Here is a 13,035-nt window from a genome sequence, read left to right on the forward strand (position 1 = left end):
CCTGCCCACTCACACTCCAGTTTCCTTTTTGATACCACTCAGTAACGTCTCCTGCCTGGCAGAATCGCTGCACCCTGTAGCCTATTGCAGCACTGCTTTGGAAGACTGAAGGACTCTTCAGAGAAAGCTAAGCCCAAGGGAAACTGAGGCCATCTCTAGTGCTGCTTCACAGAATGCTGTGGGTGCCCACCTGCACTGGCCTGCAGCACTACCAGCTGAGGAAGCCCTGATGTGGGAGGGCCCGAAGTCATTGTGCCGCATGAGGACCTGCTCTGGCTCTCTCCCAGCCACCCTTTGGTGGAACTTCTGCAGCTCAGCAGCAGCAGGAGTGCAGGATCTGGGCCTCAGATGGCAAATGCCCCTGTAGGAGACTACAAGTTACATAAATCTGTCTCAGCATTGTTGGCAGAAGCTCATCACTCGCAGCTGCAAAAGGCAAGATGGAAGGTAGTGATTTCCTGCCAGAGCTGAGGGAGGCACAGCTGCACCAGACCTCCACTGGTAGATATCAAACTCACTCTCCCTCCTTCTGTGTTTGTGTCTGTCCCCCCCCCTCCTCTCTCCCTCACTGCTGTTGGGTCAGTAAGGTGCCTGGGGCTTGACTCCCTTCTCAGCTGTAGTGCTGCTCCCGGGCACACAGAGCTGGTCCCGGTGAAACTGGGCATCCTTCAGCAGTTCAGCTCAGCCACCCCCAGCCCTGCTGACATCTGAGGCCAAACTGGAAAGCAGGGGACTTAACTTCTGCCAAATGACTGCACTGGATTGTAACAGCTCTTGGAGAACTGGAGGCAAGGTGCAGAGATACAACAGTTGTGCTGCTTTAGTCCTTAACTTCCACAGCGCTTGGCACAAGCAGCAGAAGCCTACCAGGGAGTGTAACTTGCAGAGTCTGCTGACAAGCTCTGTGTCCTACAGCTTCAGCAGAATGACACTGCCAGGAGACAGAGGGAAAGGGACTTGTGAGCCCTGGGCTCCCCCAAGGTGTCTCACTGAGCTCTATACTGGAAGCTGCCTAGAGGAGAGCATCCTGTGCTTGTCTCCAGACTGAACTCACTCCCTGTCCAGGCTCCTGAGCTTTTGGGAACAGCCCCAATGAGCAGGTCAGGTGGCACATTCTGGGTTGCCCTAGGGGGTGCCAGGCTGGTCCTCTGGCTGTGAGAGCACTGGGAGCAGGCTGAGGGAGGATGGTGGGCACAGGGGCCATGGGCAGGGTGAAGGCTCCAGTGAGCCTCAGCAGCAGGAGGCTGCAGACACAGGGCTGGCCACGCTATAGCCTGCACAGGGGGAAGAAGGGAAAGGGCCAAGGGGTCAGTCCCAGCTCCAGGCTCCATGAGCTGAGCTGGAAAGCAATGCCCATGCTGGAGAAAAGGCAGAAGGGGAGAGAAGGGCTCTGGCCCATGGAGAGGTGGCACTCCCTGCTGCAGGGATGCTTTTTGTCTGTGTCCCTGGAAGGAGCAGCTGGTCAAACATCTGTGCTGCCCCCTGCCCTCTCCTTCTGGCATTCTGAGTTCTGCTGGGTGGGACAACCCTCCCTGGGCAACCTGTTCCAGTGCCTCACCACCCTCCCTGTCAAGGATTTCTTCCTAATCTGCAGTGTGAATCTCCCTGCCTCAAGCCATTCCCCTCCTCCCAGCACTGCAAGCCATTCATTTAGCCATCAGTTTCTTTCTTTCTTTGTTGTAATCATTTATTGAAACAAAGTATTTGCCCTGCCCTGGCCTTGTGTTACAGAACAGACTCCCGAAGGACCAGGTGGTTGGAGGGTGATCCAGGGATGCCAGGACTGGACCACTGCAACACATTGGATGGTTGGAGCAGCCAGCTGAACAACAGCTTCCAGAGAAGAGTTCTCCCTCGGTGTGAGAGTGGCCCTCTGGTTTCCTGGCAGACCCCAGAGTGCACTGCTGGAAGCAGCCAGACCTTCTGGGAGCCTGATGCTGCCTTTTCCTTAGGAGCCCATAAACACCCAGTCCCACAACGTGCACCCAGCTCTAGGTTGGGACTGGATGGTCCTTGAGGTCCCTTCCAAGCCTGACACCTCTGTGGTTCTGCTGCTACATGACTGTTTTACAGTGTGTGGGCCAAGAGGCTCGCATCTCACTGTGCACTGAAATGTACAACCAGGAAACCAAGGGCAAGAGGGCAACCACCACTGCAGCAGCCAAGCCAGCTCCACCCAGGGGGGCCCTAAGAGGAAACAGATGCAAGAGAGCCACTTCAGAGTGCTGTGAAACATTCCCTCCTGGAAAGCCAGCAAGGGAGCCTCTTTCATGTGGGTCCTGTGGATGCCTTAGCAGACTCTTCTACTGAAGGGGCATCATGGGCTAGCAGAAAAAGCTTTTCTGCCACCTCAGGCTATGTGAACAAGACTCGCCCTGCCTGCCCAGAGCATCTGAGCCATGTCCTCCCAGCACATGGGGACTGTTTGGCAGACTGGGATTGTCCCTGCTCCCAGCTAACAGCAATGTAGCAAATCTGCTGCAGAACAGCCCTCAGAAGAGGCTGGAGAGGAAAGTGTGGAGGCACTGCAGCTACCCAGAGCCTTCTGCAGCTCTGCATCAGCTGCCTGATGCAGCACACACCGCTACAGAGAGCCTGGAAAGTTGTGTCACTTGGGAGCAGCGGCACAAATGGCTTCATTAGCAGCTCATTAACAGTTCATTAGCCCTTGTGGCTCCTTAGGAACAGCCCCAAAGCCCTTTCCTTACCCTTCCTTCCCCTCAGAGATGTTTTTCTCTATGCAAGGTGCTGCAGACTGCTGCTCAGCTAGGAGGAGGTGGGGCAGGGCAGCAGGCGGCCGAGCTGGGCTGTGTGTTTACAAACACAGAAGGCAACACCACTTACTTTGCTGACCTCTGACAGAGGCTCATCCATGCTGTAATAATCACCAGACCAAGCAATTCTCTACAAAACCAAGCAGGAACCAGATCACAAAACAAGACAGGTCTTTGCCTCTCAAAATTACACACTTTGCCTCCAACCCAGTAGTGTCTGCTCCTCCGGACAAGTTCAGGGTTCTTCACTAGGACTGCAATGAGCTTTCCATGGAGTAACTTTGCATCCCACCAGGGGAGGCAATGTAGCTGCAGAAATGGCCTGCTGCCAGTTCCTGTTTCACAGATTCACAGAATGGTTAGGCCTCGAGGAGACCCCAAAGATCATCTACTTCCACCCCCCTGCCATGGGCAAGGACATCTTCCACTAGAGCAGCTTGCTCAAGGTCCCATCCAGCTTGGCCTCCACAACCTCCCTGGGCAGCCTCTTCCACTCCTAAACTTACATCCCACAGCATCCAGTGAACTCTGCCTGCTCTGGGAGGCAGCCACCACGATTGTGCTCCTTTAGCTCTTTTGTCCAACCACTCTCTGCTGTGGTTCCTCCTCTGACTGCCCTGGGCCAGCAGCACTCACTGCAGTAGGGCACCACACAAAGGTGAGCACCAGAAGATGGCCTGGCTGCACTGGGGCAGGGCAAAGCAGCAAGAGTTGCTTACCTGCCTTCCTCTTCGTGCACAATGTTTCCTTCAGCATAAGCAAACAAAGAGCAAGCCAAGGCAGTGATCCCAACAATGCAGCCAGCAGAATGAAGGGCACAGAGGAGCCTCCAAACACCATTACCTGAGGGGAAAAAAGTCTGCCAGCAACTGCAGCACAAAGGAAACTCTGCACATCAGAAAGGGACAGAGTCACTGGAAAGATGCCTCCAGCAAATACACAGCTCAGGAAGGTGGAACTGCTTGCAGAACCTTTCTGATCACACATACTGCTCAGAAAGAGGAAACAAGAAACCTTGGGCCTCACTCCAGCACTCCACATGCATGGAAAGCAAGCACACAGCAGGTTACAAATGCAAGTTCTCCTGGGCAGGAGGAATGGCCTTCTGGAGCTCCCAGCCACAACCAGATGCTCAGCATGAGCCCAGAGCACCACTGGGCTGCAGGGGAGGCAGCCCCAGCCACTGGGGCTAGAGCAAGCACAGCACACTCTGGGGAACATCTTCCCTCTCCCTCCTTGATCAGCCTCTGCCTGAGGTGTCCCAAGACGAGGAGCAAGGAGCACAGCTCTGCCTGGGGGCTGGTGGCTTTTGACAGGGAAATACAAAAGAGATTTGAGTGCAGCCTCACATTCTGGTGCCTTTCCATGTCCTTTCCCAGGGCTCTGGGGCAGAGGTGAGCACACATGGGTGGCTCTCCCTCAGCTCAGCAATGCCAACACCAGCACACATGAAGTTCAAAGCAGCCCTCACAGGGATCTGAGCCCTCCAGGCAGCCACTGAAGCTGCCCACACTCAAGAGCTCAGCATGACCCAATGCTGTGGTCCATTCCCCCTATGGCTGAGCTTCTGCTGCTCAGCAGAGGCAGGAGCACAGAATCTGGGTCTCCCACAGACTCAAAGGGCAAATGACCCTTGGGGAAGGGAAAGGACTGTGCAGAGATACAACAGTTGTGCTGCTCCACTCCTCCCTTTCCACAGAGCTTGGCACAAGCAGCACAAGCCCAGGGGCAAGTGTCACTTGCAGAGTGTCCTGACAAGGTTTGTGGCACAGGTGTAGCTTCAGCTGAATGGCATTGCCAGGAGAGAGTGAAAGGGACTTGTGAGCCCTGAGCCCCCTGAAGGTGTCCAGCTGGGCTCCAGGCTGGCAGCTGCCTACAGCAGAGCATCCTGCCTGCAGTCCTTGGGCACAGCTGCCCAACAAGATGTGATCCCCTCCCCAGGAGGGAAGCTTTGCTGCTTGTGCTGCAGCAGCTCTCCAAGAGCTGCTACCCTGGGCCAGGGCCAGGCTGTGAGGTCACCACATGGCTGTGAGGGGCCTGGGCCTGGCTGTGAGGTCACCACATGGCTGTGAGGGACCTGGGCCTGACTGTGAGGTCACCACATGGCTGTGAGGGGCCAGGGCCTGGCTGTGAGGTCACCACATGGCTGTGAGGGGCCTGGGCCTGGCTGTGAGGTCACAAATGCCCTCTGTTGTCACAAAGCTTTGCTCCCTACAAACACAGCCCCTCAGCCCTTGGGCTCCACTGCAGCAGCAGCAGCAGCCACAGCGTGGAAGTTGCAGCGGCAGCCGCAGCAGAGTAGTGGTTGAGAGAGAGAGCCATGGCCCTCACTCATCACCTCTTCCTCTTCATCCTCCTCTTCACGGCCCTGCAAGTCAGGGCTGTGGCTGGAGCTCCATGGCGAGCCCCAGGAGCAGGTAAGCAGCAGGGCTGGTGCAGCCTTGCCTGGCCAGAGGCTCTTCCCCCCGAGAAGCTTGGGGCTGAAGGCTTTCCCTCCGGCGCTTCAGCAAGGGCTTGCTCTGGGTGCCTGAGGGCCCTAGGCCCCTCTGCAGCTTCAGCAATCTCCACCTTCCCTGCTCCACCTCGGCACCTCAGCCCCTTCCAGTGCCCACAGGACACCATGCAATGAACCATTCCCCATCTGGGCTTGCTTCTAGGTGAGGATGGAGGAGCCCCTGCTTATCCAGCTCCACACCTGCAGCTTGCTCTCAAGCCCTCGGAGCACCGCGCAGGTACCTTCCCACTCTCCCTTTCCTTCAAAGGACAAACACTGACAGTGTGCCAAGAGCAGCTTCTGGTGCACTTGGCCTTCAGATCCTCTCTTGCTCACTCCTCCATCTCTTGGCCCATTCTTGACCTGCAGCCAAGAACAGGGCTAGATGGGGAGTGAGGAGGGCTCAGCCTTGTGCCCCATTTGCCTTCAGAAGCTCTCTCTGGCCCCTTGGAGCAGGAGCTGCTGCCAAGCCAGGGGGCTGCTTGGCCTTGAGCTCAGAGCTCGGGTTGCTGCCAGCACGGTGCCACTGCAGGCAGGCTGGAACTCTTTGCAGCCTGCTCCTGAGTGCAGGGCAGAGCTGAGTGCCGTGGGCTGCCCGGCTCTGAGTGGCACTCGCTGCCGCTGCCTCCTGCAGAGCTGTCTGCAGCTGTGTCTCAGAGGCTCTTCCCTGCTCTGCTTCTTTGCAGACCTGCCTGGAGGCCAAGGCACTCCAGCTTCCCGCCCCTGCTCCAAGACTAAGGCTCTGCCACATGGCACAGGTAGGGCCTGGCTCTTCCCTCCCTTTGAGAGCTGCCAGCTCCAAGCCCAAGGCTCACCTAGCTGGGTGCCTCAGCAGGCATGAGGACACAGACCTGCCCGCGGTGGCCTCCCTTGCCATCAGCCCCTGAAGGCTTCTGTGCCTCAGTTCTGCCCAGGCAGGTGCCCACAGCTGACAGAACCTTCTCTGGGTCTCTAGGTACAGATGTGCCTGCAGTGAGGACTGGCTCAATGCCGCCCTGGCAACGAGCCCTGCAGCACGCCTGGAATCGTCCACTGCAGCCCAGCTGGCATCGCAGCGGTGAGTCTCTGCTGCCCTCACAGCCCAAGCACTGCTTTTCTCTATTGCATTGCTGAGAAACTCAGCTAAACCTCTTCTGCTCAGGTCCTCCAGGAGCTATTTACCCATCTGACCAGGCAGAGATTTCCAGAAAGACTTTTGAAATTGTCATGGAACTGCTGGAGCAAAGGGAGAGAGGACAACAAGGTGGGTACCCTTCCCTCTGCTCTTGTTGTCAGCCTGCTCCATCTCTCTGAGCTGGATTGCCTCCTGGAGATGCCATCTCCCTGATGGGGAGGCTGCTGAGCTGTTGGGAACAGCCCCAGTGAGGAGGTCAGGAGCTCTGAGCCCTGGTTTCCTGTTGTTGCCTCCCTCCGTGTTCCCTGAGCCCCTTCCAGCGCCCGCAGGTCCCTGAGGCAGAGCTGGATCCCCACATGCAATGAAAGCTTTCCCATCTCTGCTTGTTTCTAGGGGAGGATGGAGGAGGCCTCGGCCACCCAGCTAAACACCCGGACCTCCGCATCCTCTTAGAGCCCCCGGAGTTTCGGCCCGAAGGGAGGACTCAGGCAGCTCCTCCCCCGCGGCGTGCACTGCAGCCTGGCAGGCGCCGCAAGGGTGAGTCTCTGCCGGCCTCACAGGCTGCCACTGGCCTTCCCCTCTGCATTCGGCTGAAACTCAGCTAAACCCCTTCTCTTTAGGTCCTCCACGGGCAAAGGACGTGGCTGAGGAGGGGAAGATTTCCCACAGGGCTTTTGAAGCTGTCAGGACAGAGCTGGATGAGCTGGAGAGAGAGCAGGGTGGGTATCCTTCCCTCTGCCTTAGCCCTCAGCCTCGGCAGCAGGAGGCTGCAGACACAGGGCTGAACACGCTGTGGCCTGCACAGGGGCAAGAAGGGACAGGGGTCCAGGGGTCGATCCAAGCTGCATGAGCTGAGCTGGAAAGCAATGCCCAGGCTGGAGAAAAGGCAGAAAGGGAGAGCAAGGCTCAAGTGCCTTTTGAGAAGGGGCAGCTTCCCCCTCAGCATGTGGGAGCTGGCCCAGGCAGAGGGAGGGGAGGGAAGGGAGGTTCTCCCTGCTGCAGACCTAACGTTTCGTTTGCACCTCCAGATATGGCTGAGGAGAGAAGCACAACTGGGGATGCTGCCCAGGACACCCAGAGCCCTCCGTGTCCCCAGAGGGTGCTGGAGAGCTGCATGGTGGCCACAGCTGCCATTGTGGCTAGTGTGCCAGTGACCATTCTGCTGTGCTACCTGGCAATACGTTGTCACAAGAAGAGACAAAAGTGAGTTGGGTCTTTTGCCTCTGCCTGCTTCCTGCCCTGGCTGCTGGGAGCCAGCCAGCACCTCTGGTCCAGCTGCTGTGGAGCAGGGACTGAGTGCTTGGGCAAAGAGCTCCACCAGCAGCTGAGGACTCAAAGGCTCTCCTCTCTGCACAGGGAAAGCAAAGCCAGGGCAGAAGCACGAGGGTGGCTGAACAGGCGCACCCAGATGGACAGCTGGCCCCAACCCCAGGCTGGCAGAACAGAGCCTTCGCCCTCCCGCAGCCCTGCAGCCCTGCAGCCCCAGGAGCAGCCTCGCACCCCCCCCAGACCAGGAAAGCCTCCTCGCCCCCCAGGCCCCTTTGCCGCACGAGCAACTCCACCACCAGGACATCCCCAGAGCCCCTTTGCCCCACGAGGCACTCCACCTCCAGGACGTCCCCAGAGCCCCTTGGCCCCACGAGCCGCTCCACCTCCAGGACGTCCCCAGAGCCCCTTGGCCCCACCAACCACACCACCTCCAGGACGTCCCCAGATTCCCTCTGCCAGTCAAACTGAAACATCAACTCTAAAACCCAAACGACCTCCACCTCCACCACCCTTCCCCCGGCACAGGTCCCTCTCATCCCTCACTCCCTCCCCACACCCTCCACACACCCAAATCTCCTCACTGCCTGCACCCCCTCCAGCCCCCCCACTCCCCTCAAAGTCCCCACCTCCTCCACCCCCCCGAACCTCCTCACTGCCTACACCCCCACCAGCCCCTCCACTCCCCTCACTGATCACCCCCCCTCCACCCCCCCCACTACCCCCAAACTGACAGCCCCATCCACACACCCAACTCCTGTCACTGCTCACCCCCCTCCACCCTTCCACAAGTCAACCATCAGGCTGAGGAGGCAGCAGACCTGCACAGATGAGCAAGGAGCTGCTGCAAAAACTCACAGGGGAGAAAGAAGTTCACAGTGTGTGGGACAAGGCACAGGGCACTTGGGAGGCTGATAGGAACACTGCCAGCCAAGGGAGGGAGGCAATGAGGAAGGCCACGGCCCTCTGGCCATGAAATCTGGCAAAGGAAGTCAGAGAGAACAAGAAGCCCTTCTTCAAATACAGCAGTGGTGAAAGAAGTGCAGGCAAAATGTGGGCCTGCAGCTGAATGAGGAGGGAGCCCTGGGCACAGAGGATGCAGAGAAGCCACAGCTACTGAAGGGCTTCCTGGCTTCAGCCTTTGCTGCCCAGGCTGGGCCTCAGGAATCCCAGCGCCTGGGAGGGAGAGAAAGGCTCTGGAGAATGGAAGACTCTCCCTTGGTCGCTGAGGGCCAGAGATCACCTGGGAACTGAGCACTCACAAACCCATAGGCCCTGAGGGGATGCAGCCCGAGTGCTGAGGTGGGGCATGAAGCCATGCCAGAGTTCTGGTTCTGCCTGTTCAGGGATCTTGTGAGGTCATGCAGAGAGGAAAAGAGAGAAGCAAAAGTCCTGCTAGAACTGCCCCTGGCCACTGTGCTAAGAGTGCTGAGGGAGCTGGCACAGGACCTTGCCAAGCTGCTCTCCATCATCTAGATGCCTTCTAGAATGGGTTGGGTTGGAAGGAGCCTTGAAGATCCTCTATTACCAACTCCTCTGCCAGGGGCAGGGACACCTCACCCTAGCCCAAGCTGCTCAAAGCCTCATCCAGCCTGGCTTTAAACACCTCCAGGGATGAGGCATCGAAAGCTTCTCTGGGCTGCCCATTCCAGTATCTCAGAAGCCTCCTAGAAGTGAAGAGAACAAAGGTGCCAGCCCCAGAGCACACTCCCAGCCTTGAGCTCCACTCAGGAGCTGAGTGCTCAGGCTCGGGGTGCAAAGGTGAGGCCATGCCAGCAGCAGGGCTCCTCCCTTCACCTGCTGCACACTCAGCCACCAGCACTCAACCATTGACTAGCTTCAGAAGCAGGCCTCACAGCATTTTGCCCTCCTAAAGTAGAAGGACATTTCCAGGTGGTCTGCTCTTAACCTGTGATTCAATTAAACAAACAACCCACCCCAAAAACCAAACACCCAAGCATTTTGAGGGCAGGTGGGAGCAGAGACTCTGCTCTGCACAGCAGGACCATACCTGTTATTGAGGGCTTCATGCTGACGAGCAGTGTCAGAGCAGCTGGCACTAAGTAGACAACCTGTTGATGAAACAGGAATGACTGCAGCAAAGCTTCTCAGGAGAAGCAGCAGCCCCATCGACATGGCTGCTGCTCCCCTTTACCACGGACTGCCAGGTGGGGAGAGCAGCTGCCAGCCCCCCTCCCACTGGTACTGCTCATCTTCAGCACCAGCCCCCAAAATCCTGCAGCATCAGCTAGTGCCAGTCCTTGCTCCGCAGCTGCTGGGTTACCCACCCCTCGCTGCCCAGACAGCCCTCGCCCTGCACTTTGAACCCCAGGGAAAGCCCCTGCGGGACACTCGCCCCCCATCGCGGGCAGCCAGCCCCTCCACCCACACTGGGCATCTCCCCTGGCAGCAAAGCCTATTGCGTATTGCTGCCACAGCCCAAGGCTGGCAGACACAGCAGGGCAGCCTGCCCCTCAGCACCGGCTCCGGGGCACTGAGAGAGGCTGCGGCGGCAGACAGGGAGGAGACTTCCAATGGGGACTGCGGCGGCCCCGCCGAGCTGGCGGAAGGTCGGTGAGCCGCGGCAAGCAGAGCTGGCGAGGAGCCGGGAGATGGCCCCGGCAGAGAGTCCCGGGCGACGGCAGGAGGAGGAGCAGCTCGGTGAGTTCTGCCCGGGGAACCAAGGCTGGGCCCGGGGCAAGGGCGAAAGTGAGCCGGAATGAGACAGCCTGCAAGCACCGAGCGGGTTCAGCCGCCGCTGCAGGGCAGCGATCGCTCTCCCGCCGCCTTCTTGTTCAGCCAAGGGCAGCGGGCGGCGTCCTCCGGCGGTCCCGCAGCACAGCGGAGCTGGGGCTGTCGAGAAAGCCCGGGGACGGGCGGAGGGCGGCCGGGGCCGCGGGGCAGAGCCAGCCCCGAAGCCGGCATCTGCCTCGCTGCAGCTGCTCGGCGCTTCCCGTACTCACCGTCCAGAGCCCGGCGTCGGGGTCATTCACCTGTGGCGGACAGATGCGCACTGGGACCCCGCAGCGGTCGCCTGGCCCGGGGCCACTCCCTGCGGGAGGGCACCGCACAGGAGCGCAGCGGGGCCGCCGGCGCTGCCAGCTCAGACGACACCGTCCTCACCTGCACGGCGGCCGCCAGCCCGAAGAACGCAGCCATGAGGAGGTTGCAGAGCCGCCACAGCCAGACCGACGTCCGCCCGCCCGACATGGCCGCTCCGCCACTGCCGGAGCGCGGCTACCGGGGGCGGGACGGGGCCGGGCTCGGGGCCTGCTGCAGGCGGGGCGGGCAGCGGGAGCCACCCCTCGCCACCCCTCGCCACCCGTTCTTTAGCTACTTCTGCCGCCTTTCCCGGGGATGCTGCCCTGCGCTCCGCTCTGCTGAGATGCCACTCGCAGTGCCTCACCCTGCTGGGACCCTGCTTCTGAACCTCGACGGCTCCGCGGGATTGAAAGACCTCCAGCAGCCGTGACACAGAGAATTCTCGGGGGGGAATTTTCATCCGCGGAGCAGGGAGCTCGGCGCAAGAGCCCCGGAGACGTAAAGGCATCTTTCCTTCAAGGAATACCCTGCACGTAAATCACACGAAAGCCTAGGGAGCTGGGCTCGGGGCGTCTCAGGGGAGCCGGGGTCCGGGCAAGTCTGCTCAACAAGTCGGGGCCGAAAGCTGCGCATGGAGTGGGCCAGAAGGGGCGGCGGGGAACGTCCTGCTGGAGAGCTGTGGTTGCACGCTAGAGAGCAGCCGCCCGGAGTGCTACGCAGGGTACCGGGACAATCACTGCCCACCGCGGGCCCCCAGCCCCTCCGCCCGCACTGGGCATCTCCCCTGGCAGCAGAGCCAGCCGCAGCCCAGGGCTGTCCCCTTGCACAGGGAACTCGGCGGCGCGGCCCCTGCCCACGAAGCAGCTCCCAGCACACAGGCATCGCCTCCTGCTTCTCAGCACGTGGCCCGGGGCACCGACAGAGGATGCGGCAGCGACTGAGGAGGAGGATTCGTCTCGGAACTGCGGCGGCCCGGCCGAGCTGCTGGAAGGTTGGTGAGCCGTGGCAAGCAGAGCTGGTGAGGAGCCGGGAGATGGCCTGGTCAGAGAGTCTCGGGCGAGGGCACGAAGAAGAGGAGGAGCAACCAACGGGATCCTGGGAGGCATCAAGAAAATTGTGCCCAGCAGGTCTAGGGAAGTTCTTCTACCTCTCTACTCCGCCCTGCTGAGACCACACTTGCAATACTGTGTCCAGTTCTGGGCTCCCCAGTTCGAGAGAGACAAAGACCTGCTGGAGAGAATCCAACAGAGAGCCACGAGGATGATTAGGGGACTTGAACAACTCCCCTGTGAAGAGAGACTGAGAGCCCTGGAGCTGTTTAGTCTGGAGAGGAGAAGACTGAGAGGGGATCTGATCAATATCTATCAATATCTGAGGGGTGGGGGTCAAGTAGAGGGGGCCAAGCTCTTTTTGGTGGCTGTAATAAGCCAGGGAACAACAGGTTCAAGCTTGAACAATGGAAGATTTCACCTCAATGTGAGGAGAAACTTCTTTACAGTGAGAGTGACAAAAGCCTGGAGCAGACTGCCCAGAGAGGTGGTGGAGTCTCCAGCTCCAGCCCCTGCCCTGGGCAGGGACACCTCCCACCAGCACAGGCTGCACAAGGCCTCATCCAGCCTGGCCTGGAACACCTCCAGGCAGGGGACAGTCAGTGTCAGACAGCATCCATCAGGCCCAGCCAGTGTCACAGCAGTTCAGTATTGACATGCACCCTGCAGCCTCCTCTCCTGTTTCTGCCAGGCCTGGTGGTGCTCAGGGGCTCAATGTGTTTCCTAGATTCTGCTGAGGTCACAGAATCCCAGCATGAAGGGACAGTCAAGGTGCTGTGTGCTCTGTCTGGCACCCAGCCTGTGTGTCTCACCCAGCGTCCTCCTCCAGCACTGGTGACACTGAAACACACACGCTGGGGCTGGGCACAGCAGTGGTGCGATGGCAGAGTTGTGCTGGGAGCCTCACATCTGCCGCTGGCAGTCTTGTGGCAGAAAACCAAGTGGCCAAGTTCGGCTGTGTGGAAAGTTGTGTCACTTGGGAGCAGCCCCACAAATGGCTTCATTAGCAGCTCATTAACAGTTCATTAGCCCTTGTGGCTTGAAGGGTTAAATCTTGGAGAGCTGAGCTCCAAGCACTGCTGGACTGGTAAGAAGGAGACAGTGTTGGCCTGGATGGTTTGTGAACTATGGGAACTCAGTGCAGCAGTGCTGTTGGAGGAGGGCAGATATTTGATTAGAAGTGGTTGTTATGACCTGAGAGGGTCAGACTTCAGACATCTAGCAGATTGATGTAACAGAGTCCCTGGCTCCTCTTGTAAACTGCTTCTGCCTTGTATTCGTTTAATAAGGAAGAAT

General features: G+C 59.1%; 1 protein-coding gene across 3 annotated transcripts; it reads right to left on the reverse strand.

Moving 5' to 3' along the window:
- Nucleotides 1-1,609: 1,609 nt before the first annotated feature.
- TMEM220 (transmembrane protein 220) lies at nt 1,610-10,881 on the reverse strand. Of its 3 annotated transcripts, none has more exons than XM_068151647.1 (6): nt 10,772-10,881; nt 10,612-10,641; nt 9,660-9,720; nt 3,494-3,617; nt 2,709-2,807; nt 1,610-2,187 (listed from the first exon to the last, which is right to left on the reverse strand). In XM_068151647.1, the coding sequence occupies exons 1-6, from the start codon at nt 10,856-10,858 to the stop codon at nt 2,055-2,057; spliced, it is 534 nt and encodes a 177-aa protein (XP_068007748.1). In that variant the 5' UTR covers nt 10,859-10,881; the 3' UTR covers nt 1,610-2,054. The 3 variants fall into 3 exon arrangements, with proteins under 3 accessions (XP_068007748.1, XP_068007749.1, XP_068007750.1); XM_068151649.1 differs by lacking the exon at nt 2,709-2,807 and adding an exon at nt 2,845-2,904 and having other exon boundaries at nt 1,614-2,187; XM_068151648.1 differs by lacking the exon at nt 10,612-10,641 and having other exon boundaries at nt 1,611-2,187.
- Between the last annotated feature and the right edge of the window lie 2,154 nt (nt 10,882-13,035).

The sequence above is a fragment of the Melanerpes formicivorus genome, unplaced genomic scaffold (assembly GCF_026170545.1).
Source record: "Melanerpes formicivorus ecotype bairdi unplaced genomic scaffold, bMelFor1.0.p_v2 SCAF_21, whole genome shotgun sequence".
Lineage (NCBI taxonomy): Eukaryota > Metazoa > Chordata > Aves > Piciformes > Picidae > Melanerpes > Melanerpes formicivorus.

What these genes read in the sequence shown, in the direction of transcription:
- TMEM220 (XM_068151647.1), bottom strand. Translation starts at nt 10,858, where the DNA reads ATGTCGGGCGGGCGGACGTCGGTCTGGCTGTGGCGGCTCTGCAACCTC. An exon ending in CCGACGCCGGGCTCTGGACG is followed by an intron (nt 9,721 to 10,611) that starts GTGAGTACGGGA and finishes TTTCATCAACAG; the next exon opens with GTTGTCTACTTAGTGCCAGC. An exon ending in GTGCACGAAGAGGAAGGCAG is followed by an intron (nt 2,808 to 3,493) that starts GTAAGCAACTCT and finishes GTAAACACACAG; the next exon opens with CCCAGCTCGGCCGCCTGCTG.